Source organism: Phyllostomus discolor, chromosome 11 (genome assembly GCF_004126475.2).
Source record: "Phyllostomus discolor isolate MPI-MPIP mPhyDis1 chromosome 11, mPhyDis1.pri.v3, whole genome shotgun sequence".
Classification (NCBI taxonomy): domain Eukaryota; kingdom Metazoa; phylum Chordata; class Mammalia; order Chiroptera; family Phyllostomidae; genus Phyllostomus; species Phyllostomus discolor.
In genome coordinates, this window is record NC_040913.2 from 20,376,923 (window position 1) to 20,393,411 (window position 16,489).

The 16,489-nt window shown below is 37.0% G+C and overlaps 1 protein-coding gene across 13 annotated transcripts in view; it reads left to right on the forward strand.

Annotated features, from left to right (window-relative positions):
* MYCBP2 (MYC binding protein 2) overlaps positions 1-16,489 on the forward strand; it is a 262,494-nt gene that overhangs the window by 216,773 nt on the left and 29,232 nt on the right. For 10 of the 13 annotated variants that reach the window (XM_036011264.1, XM_036011258.1, XM_036011257.1 and 7 more), the window contains 10 exons: positions 773-940; positions 2,951-3,108; positions 4,146-4,345; positions 5,194-5,343; positions 6,909-7,069; positions 8,093-8,249; positions 8,414-8,638; positions 11,908-11,973; positions 13,656-13,895; positions 14,194-14,292. In XM_036011264.1, coding sequence (XP_035867157.1) covers positions 773-940; positions 2,951-3,108; positions 4,146-4,345; positions 5,194-5,343; positions 6,909-7,069; positions 8,093-8,249; positions 8,414-8,638; positions 11,908-11,973; positions 13,656-13,895; positions 14,194-14,292 — 1,624 coding nt within the window. The remainder of the gene's footprint in view (positions 1-772; positions 941-2,950; positions 3,109-4,145; positions 4,346-5,193; positions 5,344-6,908; positions 7,070-8,092; positions 8,250-8,413; positions 8,639-11,907; positions 11,974-13,655; positions 13,896-14,193; positions 14,293-16,489) is intronic. The other 3 variants (XM_036011265.1, XM_036011266.1, XM_036011268.1) reach the window with 1 other exon arrangement.

The window sequence follows — 16,489 nt, forward strand, 5'->3', positions numbered from 1 at the left end:
TACTACTTCGGTAAAATCAGTGGGAGACAAAAATGAGAATGTGAGACTAAATACGCTTGAGACCAAGATGAAAATCATCAGGTGTCCCAAATGCAACAGGTCTGAAGCTCCAGTAAGACCACTTAGTTAGGTTAACAACTCTTTGCTCCAGTTTGAAAAGGAAGGAATGAAACTGTAAAACATGTAAAAATGCTAACACACCATAATTATGGATTTTATATTTTTAGCTCTCTGGGGAATGGATACTCCTTTAGCCCATGGAACATTTTACATATCTAATTTTTCTCAAATTTAACTCTTGTATGTGCTCCTACCAAAAAGGTGATTGCTATGTTTAAATAGTCCATGCAAGAAACATGAGCATGAACTAAAGCAGTGATGATAGGGAATGAGAAGAGAGAATGGCTGGGAGAGGAAATCTGGTACTCCTAGGATGAAGCCCACCACAGCACTGAGATATTTTAACTAGGCCCCTGGATAACTGGTGGGATCATTCACCAAATCACCAGAAGAGAGAAAAGTTCTCAAAAGGAAAGAAAATGAATTCAGTTTTGGATTTGAAATGTCTGTGGTACCTGGAATATCTGTATATAAAATTGTGAGACAATTTTTTTTACATCTATGGTTTTATTTTACATCTATTTACATCTATGGTTATTTTAATACTTTATATATATTTACATGTGCTGCTCTTACTTTTACAAAAGAGATTAAAAATGGAAAGTATCTGTATTGCCTTCAACTTCAAGTTACTGGGTTTGCTTTAATGCAGGCATCATCACGAAAATTTTGTGGTCTATCAGGATGACAACTTATTCCAGGATGAAATGAGATACCTACGTTCAACATCTGTACCTGCCCCCTACATATCAGTAACTCCTGATGCCAGTCCTAATGTATTTGAAGAGCCAGAGAGCAACATGAAGTCTATGCCACCGAGGTATTTGAGTTCTCTCCTCTCTGTTGAATAGCCAGTGTTTGGTGGAAGAAAGATAGCTAGAAAGGAATCCTCTTAAATTTTCCTTTGTACATCCTTCTGTCTCAGGAAGGACATTGAGTTGTCTCTGCTAACTATTAGCGAGTAAGAAAAAGCCTACAAACATGAGTAAGGTACAGGGTCCTTGATAGCAGGAGCAGGCCTATTGGAAAAAAACAACTAATGAAGTAACAGTAAAACGTTCCATTGTATGCTATCATTTAGTGCTGTAGTAAGTAAGTCAAGCTAGAGAAAGGTCACTTTGAGGCAGTGCTTAGAGGAGGTTTCATGAGAGAAGAAGCACTGAAAATGAATCTTGAACTTCTTGGAATATTGTTTACAAATTGTTCCCTATCCACCTACCCTCAGTTAGGTATAGTAGTGTCAGAGGAAAGAGCTCCTGGGAAACTGAATTGAAGCATGTAAATAAATATAATGCATAGGGCACTGGGTACCACTGAGACTTTTTAGAAAAGGAATTGCCATGATAAAAACACTAAGACAGTCTGACAGTGTCATTTAAGAAGCTGGTAAATTTAGTCAGAGATTTCATTTAGCTATGTCAAATTAGATTATATTAGCAGTGATTATGGGAAAAAAGATAGATAAAGGAAATGTTTTGTAGGAAAAGTCAAACGAACATCCCATATGCTGGTCATTCAGAAACCATACAACCCAAACTGACATCCAGACACATTTACCCCAGTCGGTTATGTACATTCACAGTCTGTGCAAACAAGAATGACATGCACTTAGAAAGGTGCTGAGTTCAGAGAATGGCCAGGGAGTTAGCCACTAACCAGAAAATACGTAAGCTTTACCAAGGGACACAGGATTCAAAGGTGACTTAAATAAGTGAAAAGAAACAACTCCAGAACTCAAGTTGAGCAAAAATGTCACAATTTTGAATGAGATGACAGAAAAAAAAAAATACATGAAGTTTGTGAATTTCTTTTAAGAGAAAAGGGAAGGAAAGCTACTTTTAAAAAAAAAAACCGTCATTCAGCGATGTGTTTCCATTGACTTTTTAGAGAGAGAGAGAAACATTGATTGGTTGCCTCCCGGTACACACCCCAACTGGGGACATGTTTCCATTGATTTTTAAAGAGAGAGGAAGGTGGGGAGAGGGAGAAACATCAGTGTGACAAAGAAACATTGATCTGTCACTTCCCAAATGCGCCCAGCTGGGGGCTGAGCCTGTAACCTGGGCCTGGGTGGGTGCCCTGACCGGGAGTGGAACCGGCAGCCCCTCAGTGTAAGGGAGGCACTCCAACCAACTGAGCTGTGCGGCGGGGGCTCCACTTCCTTTTTTAATAAAACTCCCCAATGAAGGAACTGTATAATCTTAATAACTTTCCAAGTGTTTTTTTAATGTTACTAGAGTACATAGAAAAAACTGTTAGTTTCTACAAACCTGAATGAAAATCACTAAGTTCTTAAGTAGAATGTAAACATGATATAACTCTGCCGAAAATCAGTTTGTTACTTGCTCTAGGAAGGCTCTTTGGGCAGCACTGCCCACGAAGGAGAAACCTAATAGAACACTCAAGTGCCAAAGAAAGTTGAATCGTTTCACTTTCGACTTCGTTTGGTTTCTGTATGTACATTTTTGTTTTCTTTCTTTTCGGTGCTTTTATGCACATGCCTTCCTGTTTCCTGAATATCATGGCACATGACTTGCACCATAGTGTCTTGATTCTGAAAGGAGCTTAGAATATTTTTGCCTTTTTTCCCTTTCATTTAAAGCACAAAGTAGATTTAAGAAAACCAAGTTTTCAGATACAGTTCTAAAACTGTCTAAAACTTGGAAAAATCAAATTGATTTAAAGAGAGAATAGTAAGTTGGCTTTGAATTTATTTTGTCACGTGAAATACAGCTTCACGTATTTCACTACACTGTTATAAACTAAGTGTACTTTCACTTCATTTACTTGTTTTCCTGAGCTTTGATCTGTTATCTTGTTTTATCTACAGTTTAGAAACTAGTCCCATAACTGATACTGATCTTGCAAAGAGAACTGTCTTCCAAAGATCATACTCAGTTGTTGCTTCTGAATATGATAAACAACACTCCATTTTACCTGCACGAGTCAAAGCCATTCCTAGAAGAAGAGTTAACAGTGGGGACACTGGTAAGTCTAAAGATAAAATGGAGGGATTGAATTATCCAAATGGTTTTATTAGCAGATATTTTTAAATATCTAATTGTGAAGGGAAAAGGAATGGATTAATTTTAAATTGTAGCAGACATTCCTTCTATGTAACGTGGCTGAAAGTACACCTGTCTAAATTTTGCATCTCAGTTTGAAGAGACATCCAGAGATCATTCAGTGATCATTCAGGAATAAATTGTCATTTAAAGTCTTACTTGTCAGGGGTCTGAGCCAAATGTGGCTGCCATTCTCCCTTTCACCAAGTTTCAGAGAACCAGCAATTCCAGTGACTTATACTTTCATTAATTAATCTTCTGACTCCCAGTAGAAGCTTATAACTCTTAACAGCCACTATCACTCTGAATAAATAATGAAATGTAGGGATTTGAGTACCTCTTAATCAGTAGAAAGGTTAGATAATCTGGACCAACTGGTATCAATAGCCCCAAATTGGGGCTGGTTGATTCTGTCCCAAGAGTAAAGAAAGAAACCCAAGAAAGAAATAATATGCTGATGATTAACCAGGTAGATCACTAGTAAAATGAAGATATGGCCTAATATTTATAGGCAGATGATTTTGTATCTTATTGAAAAATTGCAAGGAAAATATTATTGAGTATCAGTGATTTGTATGTTCATATAACAAATATTTTTGAGCTCTTATTAAGGAACTATAGTTACAAAGCAGTCCTTTAGGAAATGATGGGGAGGAGATACAGATTTCATTTAGGGAGAAAGGAAATCACTTAGTGTTTAGTGTTTTAGAAGCATGAACTTTTAAGTTCAGCCCCAGATTTAAAACCCACCTCTGTAATTTAATAGCTGTATGACTTGAGCAAAGTAAGATATTTAATCTTTCTAAGGCTCAGTAAAAATTGAAATCATTGTAATTTGTGTCAAGTAAAAAAAAAGCTCTAACGTGAATAAGCTAGATACTATTGTTTTTAAATGTCATCTTAAATATATTAATCTTATGTATTGCCTATGAAAATTAATATTCTTTTTTTTTTTAATAGAAGTTGGCTCTTCTCTCTTGAGACATCCATCTCCAGAGCTTTCCCGGCTAATCTCAGCCCACAGCTCTCTTTCCAAAGGAGAACGAAATTTCCAATGGCCAGTTTTAGCTTTCGTTATACAGCATCATGATCTAGAAGGTCTTGAAATAGCAATGAAACAGGCCTTAAGGAAATCTGCTTGTCGAGTTTTTGCCATGGAGGTATGAATACATCAGTGAGGTTATTGATTCATTGATCATACAAGTCATGTGATGATTCTGTTGAGTGATTGTCACTTTTTATCAAACAGAAATTCTAACAATTTAAGGGACATTAGCCAACTGAAAATATCAAGTGTTCCCATCAAAATTAAACACTTAAGTTTAGGAACAGAAGTGAATTTAGAGTTCTAACTTTAAGCATTCTAAAGAAATTTATTTCTACATTGCTTTATTATTTGAATCCTTATATTATTTTTTAAAAAAGGTTTTTGTCATTGCAATGTCATTTCAGTTAGAGTGACTGTGCAAAGGGTATACGTAGGGCTTTTGAGTTGTTAATTTAATAATTACAATTTACCTGAGTCTCTGTTCTCTGAAAATGATAGAATTGCTATATAGCATAGACTTACATATAGTAAATGTTTTTCTTTATTATGGGTGTGATAACCTACCACTTTACTGATGGGAACAATATAAATGTATGTAAGTAAATAGTAGCTTGTGTCGAGCTTAGAAACATTCTATGTTGATGTAAATGCAAGTTGGGAAAATGTGCTTAAGTAAGTTAACATATGACAAATTTTTAAAATAAAATGTGTTTTGGAAAAGTTTTAGTATTACATTTTATAAGTATTATTTTCCCTATTATTATGTTTTCTTAAATTAGGACCAAAATTAGTGACTATTTCAAGTTCAGTGTGTTTTCAGTGAACGTCAGACTTCCTAGTATCTTTCCTTAAAACACTTAGTCTGGAGGTATTTTGTTTCTGAATAAGAAAAGCCCTGAACTTTCTCCTCATATATTTTTTTTTTCTTGTCTTGGACTTATTTAACCATTGTTTATTCAGGCTTTCAACTGGCTTCTATGCAATGTCATCCAAACGACTTCCCTCCATGACATTCTGTGGCACTTTGTGGCATCATTGACTCCCGCTCCAGTGGAACCAGAAGAAGAAGAGGACGAGGAAAATAAAACGAACAAAGAAAATGCAGAACAAGTAAGTGAGGGTTTTTTTTTTAATTGCCTGTGTTTTTTATAAAAGAGTAGAAACACCTTCAGATAGTATAATATGCATGGGGTCATGCACACATTATATAACCTGAAGGCAAGAATAAAATTTCAGTGCTATGAGCAGTATATTAACTAACTTAGTGATAGTTTTCTCTCCAGCAAAAATGCGGTCAGTCAGTTCTGATTTTTGCATAAACATCGTTGTCATTAAGCAATCAACTGGAAAATCACTATTATAGTACCATATTAGATAAATGGGACATTATCACATAGAAGATCAGTCTACTTTACAGTCTACATACTGCACTGGTACTGTGTAGGGACATGAAATTCAAATATGTTTGCTAGAAGGGTTTTAGATTTTAAGGGCACAGTCTGCATAATGGAAAAGTATTGAACTAGGACACTGGAAGCCTGATTTCCAGCCCCATTTTTACCTCTGGACTTCATTTTTATATCTCGAATGAATTAGAAAACTAAATCCTCCATTTAAAAGACAAAAACTGTCAGGATAGGAAAAAAACAAGAGCTTAGATGCTTTTTATGAGTGTTGTTACATCTAAAACAGTGACCCAGGAAGATTAAAAGTCGACAGTAAGAAAAATTCATAATGGATAAATACCAACCAAAATAAAGTTGGTACATGTTTTTTCCCCTCAACTGAGGACATTTTTTCATTAGTTTTTAGAGAGAAAGGAAGGGAGAGGGAGAAACATCAATGTGAGAGAAAAGCATTGATCTGCAGCCTCCCATGTGTGTCTGGACTGGGGATCTCCCAGACTGGGAATTATATGCACCCCAACTGGGGATTAAACCCACAACCTAGGTATGTGCCCTGACCAGCCATTGAATCTGCAGCCCATTTGTTACGGGATGATGCTCCAACCAACTGAGCCACACCAGCCAGGGCAAGTTTAGCTATTTTAACATCAGAAAAAATAGATATTAAGAATAATTATTAAAAGGAATAAAGAGGCTCTCTACAAAATGGTAAAAGATTAATTTTGAGCATGTAGTAACTAATAATAAAGCTTTAAAAACAAGTAAAAAATGACAACCACAGGGAAAAATAGAATACATTCAATTATAATGTGAGATTTTCACACACTTATAACAGCTTTCTATCCCTGCATAACTAAATACCCCAGAACTCACTGGATTAAAACAACTTCTTATTGGTTCACAAGTCTTTGGCTTAGAATTCTGGGTGAGGCTCAGTGAGAGGAATGGCTGATTTCTGCATGCACATATACACTCACCAAGCTAGCAGACTTGTGAGTACACTAGACTAGATACTTGTATGAAGCATTCATTTGTTCGGTGGCTTCATTTATGAGTGACATTATCATTTTTTTTCCTAAAAGTAATACAAACATAATTAGTTAATCTTACTATATGTTTTGGGTGTGGTTTGGTTTTGTTGTTTACATTTCTATTACATGAGCATCTTGAAAGTATACATAATACTTTTAAGTATACATAAGATTCTTTAGTGGGTGAAATTCCTTCCAACACACAAACTGATCAACCTGTTTTAAATTTCTGTCTTAGGAAAAAGATACAAGAGTGTGTGAACATCCACTCTCAGACATAGTGATTGCAGGCGAAGCCGCTCATCCTTTACCACATACATTTCACCGCTTGCTTCAGACGATCTCCGATCTCATGATGTCCCTCCCCAGCGGCAGTTCATTACAGCAGATGGCCCTGAGGTAATTTTATGTCTAAGTAGTCGAGGTGCCTTGGAGAAGAGATTTTATGTTTAAATTCAAATTGCTTAGAAGTCCTCTTTTAATAGTAAGATACAAAGAATCCCTACATTATGTTAATGGTGCCTCCCTCTTTCCTGTCATAATTTACAATTGCCCCCTTCTTAGTTTGTGCCTGTTTATTCCTCTGTAAAATATGGATAACATACTTCTTAGTGCTCTCAATTATCAGTCTGTAACTCTCTTCCTCGCTTGTTCCTCCCTCCTAACCCAAATCACTTGTCTGAGTGCTGCCTACGAGCAGAATTTTAAATGTCACAAAAAGGGAGAGGGAGCATGAAATCTCAAAAACAAAATCAAAACAGGATTTTAAACTGGAAAGAATCTTAAGAAAAATAGAGCCCAGTTATACACGACTAATCTTAAAACTACCTTGAAGACCATCACCTCCTTTTAAGTTTAAACCTGCTGACATTTTAACATTTACATTGGGGACCTTGTTATCAGATCCACATATACTGGAGACTACCATAAATAAATGCTCCAATGATTGTTACAAGAGATGGGTTGATGGAGTGATTTTGGCTACCCACACCTCATACTGGGTAAGACCAACAGAGAGGAGATTTTGTTTCCTCCTCGCAGGATTTTTGAAGTGCAGGATCTATTGTTACACTCAGAGGAATCAGTGTGGAATTATAAGACTGATAAGTTTGAGAAGCTGTCATAGTTCAGGTAATACTTGTCTACAAAAGTAATAAATTACCTGTTTTTGTTTCTGTGGCCTTGATCTTCAAGTATCCAATTTTTCTATATTTAAAATGAGTGAACTTTCCTTAAAATTTATCCCATATTTTTTCTTAGAAATTACCTTTATTTTTTAGAAAAGTCAATAGCAGTGTTTTGGTTTCCTGGAGTTTTTCAATTTCTACTTTTACCTAGGATCATTAAGATTTCTTGAAATATTTGAATGTCTTAGAAATCCCTGAAACAGATTTATTTAGTGTATTGTTTATGCCTTTTTAGATGCTGGAGTCTGAAATTCAAGCAGTCCGATCACCAATTCCTCCATCAGAGCAACGTCTTTCATCACATTAACAATATTTTGTCAAAATCAGATGATGGAGATAGTGAAGAGAGTTTTAGCATCAGTATTCAGTCTGGCTTTGAAGCTATGAGTCAGGTCAGTCATCAAACAGTTATCCTGTTAATATTCAACAGTATATTGAAGAAAAAACTGGAAGTCACTCATAAACAAGTTGATGCTTTTATTTCTTATTTCACGTCTGTTTTGTCATAGGAGATTTCCGTTTGAGTAGTATAATCATTTATATTTGTCGTTGGTAGGAATTATGCATAGTCATGTGCTTAAAGGACTTAACCAGCATTGTTGACATAAAAACGTCAAGCCGGCCTGCCATGATTGGCAGTTTGACAGATGGCTCCACAGAGACTTTTTGGGAATCAGGAGATGAGGATAAAAACAAAACTAAGAACATCACCATCAACTGTGTAAAAGGAATCAATGCTCGCTACGTATCTGTTCACGTGGATAATTCCCGAGATCTTGGGGTAAGAAAGGAAACTTTATTTGTAGCTCATTTGTTTTTTCAGACCGTTAGTAATCAGGCACTCTAATTTCTGAGTTTAGCAAAAAGACAGAACTTTACCAAGCAAATAGCATTGTATATTTACCAAAGAAATCATAAGTCTAAAAACAGATTAATGTGACTGGGGGTACTATGGAACACCAGTTCTAAAAAGAGCTCTTATTATACATGTAGCATGTCTACAGCTAAACAGAATAGTAGGTGGGCCAAAAAGCTCTTTACTTTTTTTTCCATAAAATAAAAGACATGTTTTTAAATTTCACCAATAACATTATCTATTTGGATATTTTGAGTATGTCTGCTTTCTCCCGCTTTTGGCTTCTAGTGAGTAGAGGTCAGGGGTGCTGCTAAACGTCTTCCAATGCATTAGACAGCCCCACAGCAAAAACTAATTTGATCAAAATGTCAACAGTACCAAGAAACTTCACAAACCACTTTTGACACATTCGACCAGTCACAGCACCTTCTCCATATACACTGCACAAATCTTTTTTTGTGTTTCATTTGCCTTTACCTTTCTTGAAATAATAAAGCATAATACATCAAAAAGGTTGCATATTTTCTTCCATCTTTAATATTAAAATGACTGCACAAAAATTCACCAATTTTAATAAGTTTCTTTTAAATGCCCTCTGGTATGACAGCTGTCACAATACAATCTAACAAAATTGTTTCAGGTGAAGTTAAAGACAACTAAGCACTACTAGAGCATCATACAGGAAAAAAACAGACATTTTGGCCAACCCAATAAATATCTTCCCTATACTTTTCTACCTCCATGCCTTTGTTTAAGCTGTTCCCTTGGCTTGGAAGTCATCTGTGTAAACTCTCTTTCATATTGTCCCCATATCGCTAAGACCCAGCAGAGAAATCCTCTCCTGATGCCTCCTCTATAAAAAAAAAAAATACTCCTTCCCTTCTCTGCTTTTTTATATTACTCTGGTGGCACTTGATATATTTTGACCTACACTGTAATTGGCTGTCTATTTCCACACCTCACCCCCAGCCGTCATGGAGGGAGTGAGGGGAGTTCCCGGACTAACCTAAGTAATCATGATTTATATTCTACCTAGCCCTAGCTTGTCCACATGCTTTAAATGAATTAAGCACTATTTTAAAAGGCACTAAACCAAGGAAAAAGAGTTCTACTTGAGTGTTAAGAACCAAGAAAAAAGCACCACTGCCAAACTCCATACTTCTACCTCCATTCCTAAGGAAGGATATTTTTTTGGTATTATTTTCCCTCAGAATGGATGTGTCTTATTAGCAGATACAGTATTACTAAATCCCCTTGGATCAATTTCAAGCTGCTCCCATCTATTTGCATACTTCCCCTTCCAGGAAGACCCAGAGTGGTGGGGTTGGGTCTCAGAGAGCCTGGATGGAATAAGGCAACCACAGAATTCCAGTCTGCAGTCAGAGAACTCCTTGCCATTCGTAGCCATCCCCAATTCCTGTCCATCAGTGCAGATTCAGTTCTTCCCTGCAGCTGAGTAAGAAAAAGGGGCTTACACCAAAGAGATGCAAATTAAAATCACAATAAGATGCCTGCCACTTCACACCAGTCAGAATGACCATCATAATCAAATCAACAAACAAGTGCTAGAGAGGTTGTGGAGCAAAGAGAACCCTAGTGCACTGTTAGTGGGAATACAGACTGGTGCAGCCACTGTGGAAAACTGTTATTTCTTCAGAAAACTAAAAGTAGAACTGTCTTTTGACCTGGCAATTCTACTGCTGGGATTATACGCTAAGAATCCTGAAACACCAATTCAAAAGAACCTATGCATCCCATTGTTCATAACAACATTATTTACAATAGCCAAGTGCTGGAAACAGCCTAAGTGCCCATCAGTAACTGAATGGATCAGAAAACTGTGGTGCATTTGCACAATGGAATACTACACAGCAGAAAGAAGGAACTCCTACCCTTCTTGAAAACATAGATGGAACTGGAGAGTATTCCACTAGGTGAAATAAGCCAGGTGAAAGACAGATATCATATGATCTCACCTATAAGTGGAACCTAATCAACAAAACAAACAAGCAAGCAAAATAGAACCAGAGACATGGAAATAAAGAACAAACTGACAGTGACTGTGGGGAGAGAGGAGGGGGAAAATGGGGGCGAGAAGGGGCAGAGACAAGACAAGGAACATGTGTAAAAGACCCATGGACAATGACAGTGGAGCGGGTAAGGATTGAATGTGGGAGGTGGGGGTGGGCAGGGCAGGGGAGAGTAATGGGGGGAAAATGGGGACAACTGTAATTGAACAATAATAAAAAATTTGAAAAGAAAAAGGGGCTTAGCTAATATATCATGGAGTTGTCTTACCAGAAAGTCAAGTGTACTAAATCAGAACATTTTCCTGAATAGAACTCACTGCTCAGTACAAACTTATCTTTGATTCCTGGTACATTTTAAGCCAGGACATACTCTTCCCACAGAATAATGATTCTACTCAATTTGAAGTTTTTGCCTTTAAGAAATTTCCTCTAAGTTATATATCCTGATGCTCATGTGCTTCTGTGTCCTCCAGCCTGCCTACCAGAGTGACTCATTTGTTGATTTGAATTCCATCAGCCTGTAGCACTTAAAGTATGCAGCTCTCTAAGGAAGTAATCTGTTTCTTGATGTACTTTGCAGAAAACTTATTTAGCCTTAAAGTCTGTGGCTCTTGTGCTGGCATAACAAATTAAGAATATTGAACTTCTACTGTTTGATACTTACTTTGTATGCTAATGTTCCTTGCCTAGTTTAGCAAGGATCTCGAGGGGATAGAACCCATCATTCTCATATATCCTTCTCTGAGTCCACGATGCAGTTGGGTACATTGTATGGTTAGTTAGGCTTCTTTTTTACTTGCAGAGCAATGAGAATGTAGCAGTGAGAGTGGGACATGAGTGACCAGCAGAGTTGTTGAAAGATACCATGATAGAGTGCTTAAATGTTTAGACTTTGAGTAAAAAGAAGGAACGCCAAGCTACTCTCTTAAATTAAAGCCCATGGAGAAAAGTTGAAATGTGAGATTTAAAGTGGAGTTTGTAAAAATAAGAAATTACTGGAGTTGTAGGAAGCATGGTTGGTTGGACAAGTGCAGTGAGGTCAGTTAGGAAGAACCATTAAGGACAGGCAAAAAAGTTAATGTGATATTGGTAGGCTGTAAGAAATCATTGAAAGTTCTGAAACAGGATTATGGCATAGTAACTATTTTGAATTGTCTATTTTAGAATAAAGTTACCTCAATGACCTTCTTAACTGGCAAAGCAGTGGAAGATTTGTGCAGAATAAAGCAGGTAATTAAAGTTTTGTCATTAAATGTTTTGCTACCTAGTGAGAAATTTCTTCCCTGTCTCCACTGTTAAGTCTAATTTTGGCATGCTACCAAAACATTATAGGAAATCGTCTATTTGAAAACGCTAAATTGATAAGTGGTCCATATGCAGGGACAGTTACAGCCATCCCTGTCCTAAGCATTGCATCCACATTGCCCCGAATGCTCTCTAGTCATGAGCAGTTCCAGTCCTCAGACCTGCCTCCTGCCCCCCACAACTGTGTCATAGGCTTGACTCACAATTAACACCCTAATTCATATACACTTCAGGTTAAAATGTAGGTTGTTGTCCTCTAGCCTGAAAAATCTATCACAATACTGCAACTGCATGCAGGTTGCAAGTCAATTTACAAGCCAACCCTAGAAACAAGTTAGGTTTTTTCTATGCATGAGTATGAGATTCTGTATAAACTCACTTACTTGTATTAATGAAACTTCATCAAAGCTGTTCTTCTGTAACTACTTTTTCCGATGAACATGGACCACTTGTTCTGTTTTGAAAATCAAATTGAAAGAGTAAATTGATATGTTGGATTAAACAAACAATGAATTTTGTTTGAATTGTTAAAGAATTTGGGGATATAATCTCATTCATTGAGATAGTATTTGTTTATGCATAATGCTCTTTATAGTAAATTAACAGTATCAATTAAAATAATGTTAATTAGATGACTTTATAAAAATATAGACATCTTGAATCATTTCTTGGACATCAAATAGCCTAAGAACAGTTTTCATTTTTTTCAAGTGAGTAGTATCAGCCTTTTCACAGTGCACTGAAATTTAATCTTTGAAAAAAAGTTAAATTCTCAATGAAATATAGTACAATAAGGAATCACAAATGTGAAGTTACTTATATAATTTTTCTTAAAAAGTAAAACAGAAGTAGTTGCACATCAAGGGATCAGTCAGGGGACATGTATGAAGGACCCACGGACATGGACGACAGGGTGGGGCCTGACTGTGGGAGCAGGGGGCGGGCTGGGTGGAGGGGGAAATAATTGGAACAACTGTAAAACATAAAAATTTTAAAATATTTAAAAATGCTTACCTTTAAATGCCTTTAATGTGAAGATACACAAAACAAAACCTCATTGCTGAGCTTGAGCTTCTGAGTGTTTCCACTTATAGTTGGTGTAGATAACATACTGCCATGTAAATTGTTAGTAATGGTTTCACTTTTTTTAACAGTTCATTTTTATTGTATGTTTTCCATTAACATTTATCCCTCCATACCCCCTTCCACCCCCACCCACCCCCTACCCCCTGTACTCATTATAGTGTTGTCCCTGACTGCGAGTTCTTTTCCTTTTGTGCTTGACTCCTCCACCCTTCTAGATGGTTTCCCTGGAGATGGTTTCTCTTCTATAACTTGTGCCTGGCGTTTTAATTCTCAACTCTACCACTTAGTGAGAATCCTTCTCCCTGTGTTAACCTCACTTTCTTCACCCAAATGATGGCTACTATAGTGTTACTTATCCTCAAAACTTTAAATAAGATCATCAGTGTGAAGTTACCCAGTAAACTTGACCCTCGGTACAGTTGTTTGTTGTTTGAGCTTGCTGCCATTAGTGCTGAGTCGGGGACAGTGATAACACAGTGATGCGTCTGTGTCAGGTCTCTGTCCCTTTTCTGCTCTGCTAGGTGGATCTGGATTCCAGGCACATTGGTTGGGTAACAAGTGAACTTCCAGGAGGAGATAATCACATCATCAAAATTGAATTAAAGGGCCCAGAAAATACACTGCGAGTCCGACAAGTAAAGGTCTTGGGCTGGAAGGATGGTGAAAGCACGAAAATTGCGGGCCAGATTTCAGCCAGTGTGGCCCAGCAGAGGAACTGTGAAGCTGAGACTCTACGAGTGTTCAGACTCATCACATCTCAAGTGAGTGTCCTTACTACATATTCCAGCACAGGATATCTTACTTCAGTAATAAAATCAAGGGGTTAACAAAATATTGTAGCACTTCCTAGATTGCTGGCTACAAATGGGGCCCATTTTTCTGCTCATAGTCCTAAACCCTTGTGTTTCATTTTATGTCCATATTCTGAAAAGTAGTGGTGTGTAGCAGGGACAGCATGGTGATATTGTACAGCCTGCAGAAGCAACTGTGCGTCCTCTACCTTTCACAGTGGTGATTCTTGCCGGTGAATTCCTCTCATGCCCCTGTCTCCCTCACCAGGTGTTTGGGAAGCTCATCTCGGGAGATGCTGAACCAACGCCTGAACAAGAAGAAAAAGCACTGTTGTCATCACCTGAAGGAGAGGAAAAAGTATACAATGTATTTATTTGTATTCTAAAAATATTTATTACCCTTTTTCATTTCCTTTTGTTCAGTGAAATAATCCATGTATTGCTATGTATTTTAATGGATATGTGCTTATTAGTTTATGTGCAGTTCATATTGTTTACTTTAATTAGAAAGAAGATAAAGGAACTATCAAAAGAGATTCATTATTCGTGTCTGATCTAGCTAGTGTGAGAGGTAACAACCACATTTGTTCTATACTTGGGGCTATTGTATTCAGATGTTAGCACTTGTGAAATTAACTCAGTCATTTACTATGCTGTGTACCATCAGTTGTCTTCTTCCTGCATTGTATCTGTCTTCACAGTCCAGCCTAAAAACCTGTCTTCTCCATGAGCTTTCTTTATGCGTTCCCCCCAAACAAAAAGTTTTCTCTCTGCTAACCTTCGTAGGAATCTCTATGTGTCTCTTGGTTTCTCTCTTGATATATTTATTTGTGTATATCTTTTACCACTTATTCTACTGAATCACAGTTTCTCAAAGACCAAGTACATGTCTGGTTTGTCTTTATATCCACCATGGTATAAATACCCATGTGTTCAGTAAAGTTTTACTGGAATAACCTGTTCTTACACTGTTCTTCAAATATCTCCTAAAATGCAGCTGCTTTACTTAATTTGGTCTAAACTAAAGCACTGTACCTAAGAAGAAGACCTTGTCATTTCCAAAAAGAGAAGTCAACTCTGACATCTCAATTAATCTTGTATCTTTAGATGTTACACATAATCACCTTGGCAGCCCTTTGAAAGATAATTTCAAGGATTTACCTAGCGTAGCACTGTGCCTTCTGATGCAATAGTATCTAAATCATCCACATTTTTCTGTTTGGGGTCTGTAAGAAAAAGATTTCATAAACTCTGGTAATTTCTTTCAGCACTTTTTGCAGATATCATTTGAAAGACTGTAAGACTATGTAACTACTCAGTAAACCAACTGAATTTTAGCAAACAGCAATTCTTCGCTTAAAAACCTTGAGAATTGGTGCCAAGGCCTCAAAAAGCTTGTTTTCTATCCTTAGATTTTAAGCCTTTTTGCCCCCCCTCCCAATAAGTCAACAAGGATACTATTAAATGTGCAAAAACTTGCACATGTGATGTATTTTGAAGTACATTGCAATAGATTATTGTGCCCTGGAGTGATCAAAGAAGGCTTCCTGCAGGGGGTGCGGGTATTGGAAATGAGTTAGACCTGAAAGAGAATGGCTGAACTTTAGATCAATAGAGAAGATGGGTCCAAGAGCTCATTGGAGAGGCCTACTAGTAGCAGAGTGTATATTGAGGTGTTATAGTTGAATAGGAAAGATTATGCCAGCAGTTGAATGCCCATGATATAACATAATTGTTAAGAGAATCATTTTTAAGTCATTTTTTTCTATGTAAAGTTTATGTACAAAAAAAATTTCATCCTTTTAAACTGCATCATTCTGACCAATGTATATACAAGGGGAAGAGGGACACACAAAAAAAGAAATTTATTTATAAAAAATTGTGTATTTATTCTTACATGTTTAAACTTTAGTCATATTCAAAGTAATTTCCATTTGATACAATAGACCGATAGAAACATTTTTTCCACTATTCAAAACAGGTTTTGAACTCATCAGTTTTAATGCCTATTATTGCTTCTGTTATTTTTTGTTTCACCTGTTCCACGTGTTTCCTTTTAAGGACTTTTTCTGGGGAAACAAAAAAAAGGTTACTTGAGGCAAGATTGGTTGAGTAGGGAGGGTAGGGCACAGGGGTCATGCCATTTTTGGTCAAAAACAGCTGAACACTCAGCATGGTGTGGACAGATGCACTCATAAATCACTCATCACAAAATGGGCAAAAGCACTGAAAGAGTCTTCAAAAAAAAAATTCACTGAAGCCAAACACAGCCTCTCACAACACCACCAGCTAGTACACTGATACAGATGGGTTCCTAGAACACTCTCCTAGCGGGAGAAGCCTGCACTACAAGGTGCCTGCCCTCCAGAAGATAATTCTGGTTTTTTGGGAGTTCCCCCCTCATACAGCAGTAAAATCATCGCCACAATCAAGTTTTAAGCACATCACTCCCAAAATTTTCATCATGCTCCTTTGCAAGTCCCCTCGTCTCATGCCTAGACCCTGTCAGCTGCTTTAGTGTAGGGTGTGTTTAAATCTTTCACCTGTATTTTTGTATTGGATTA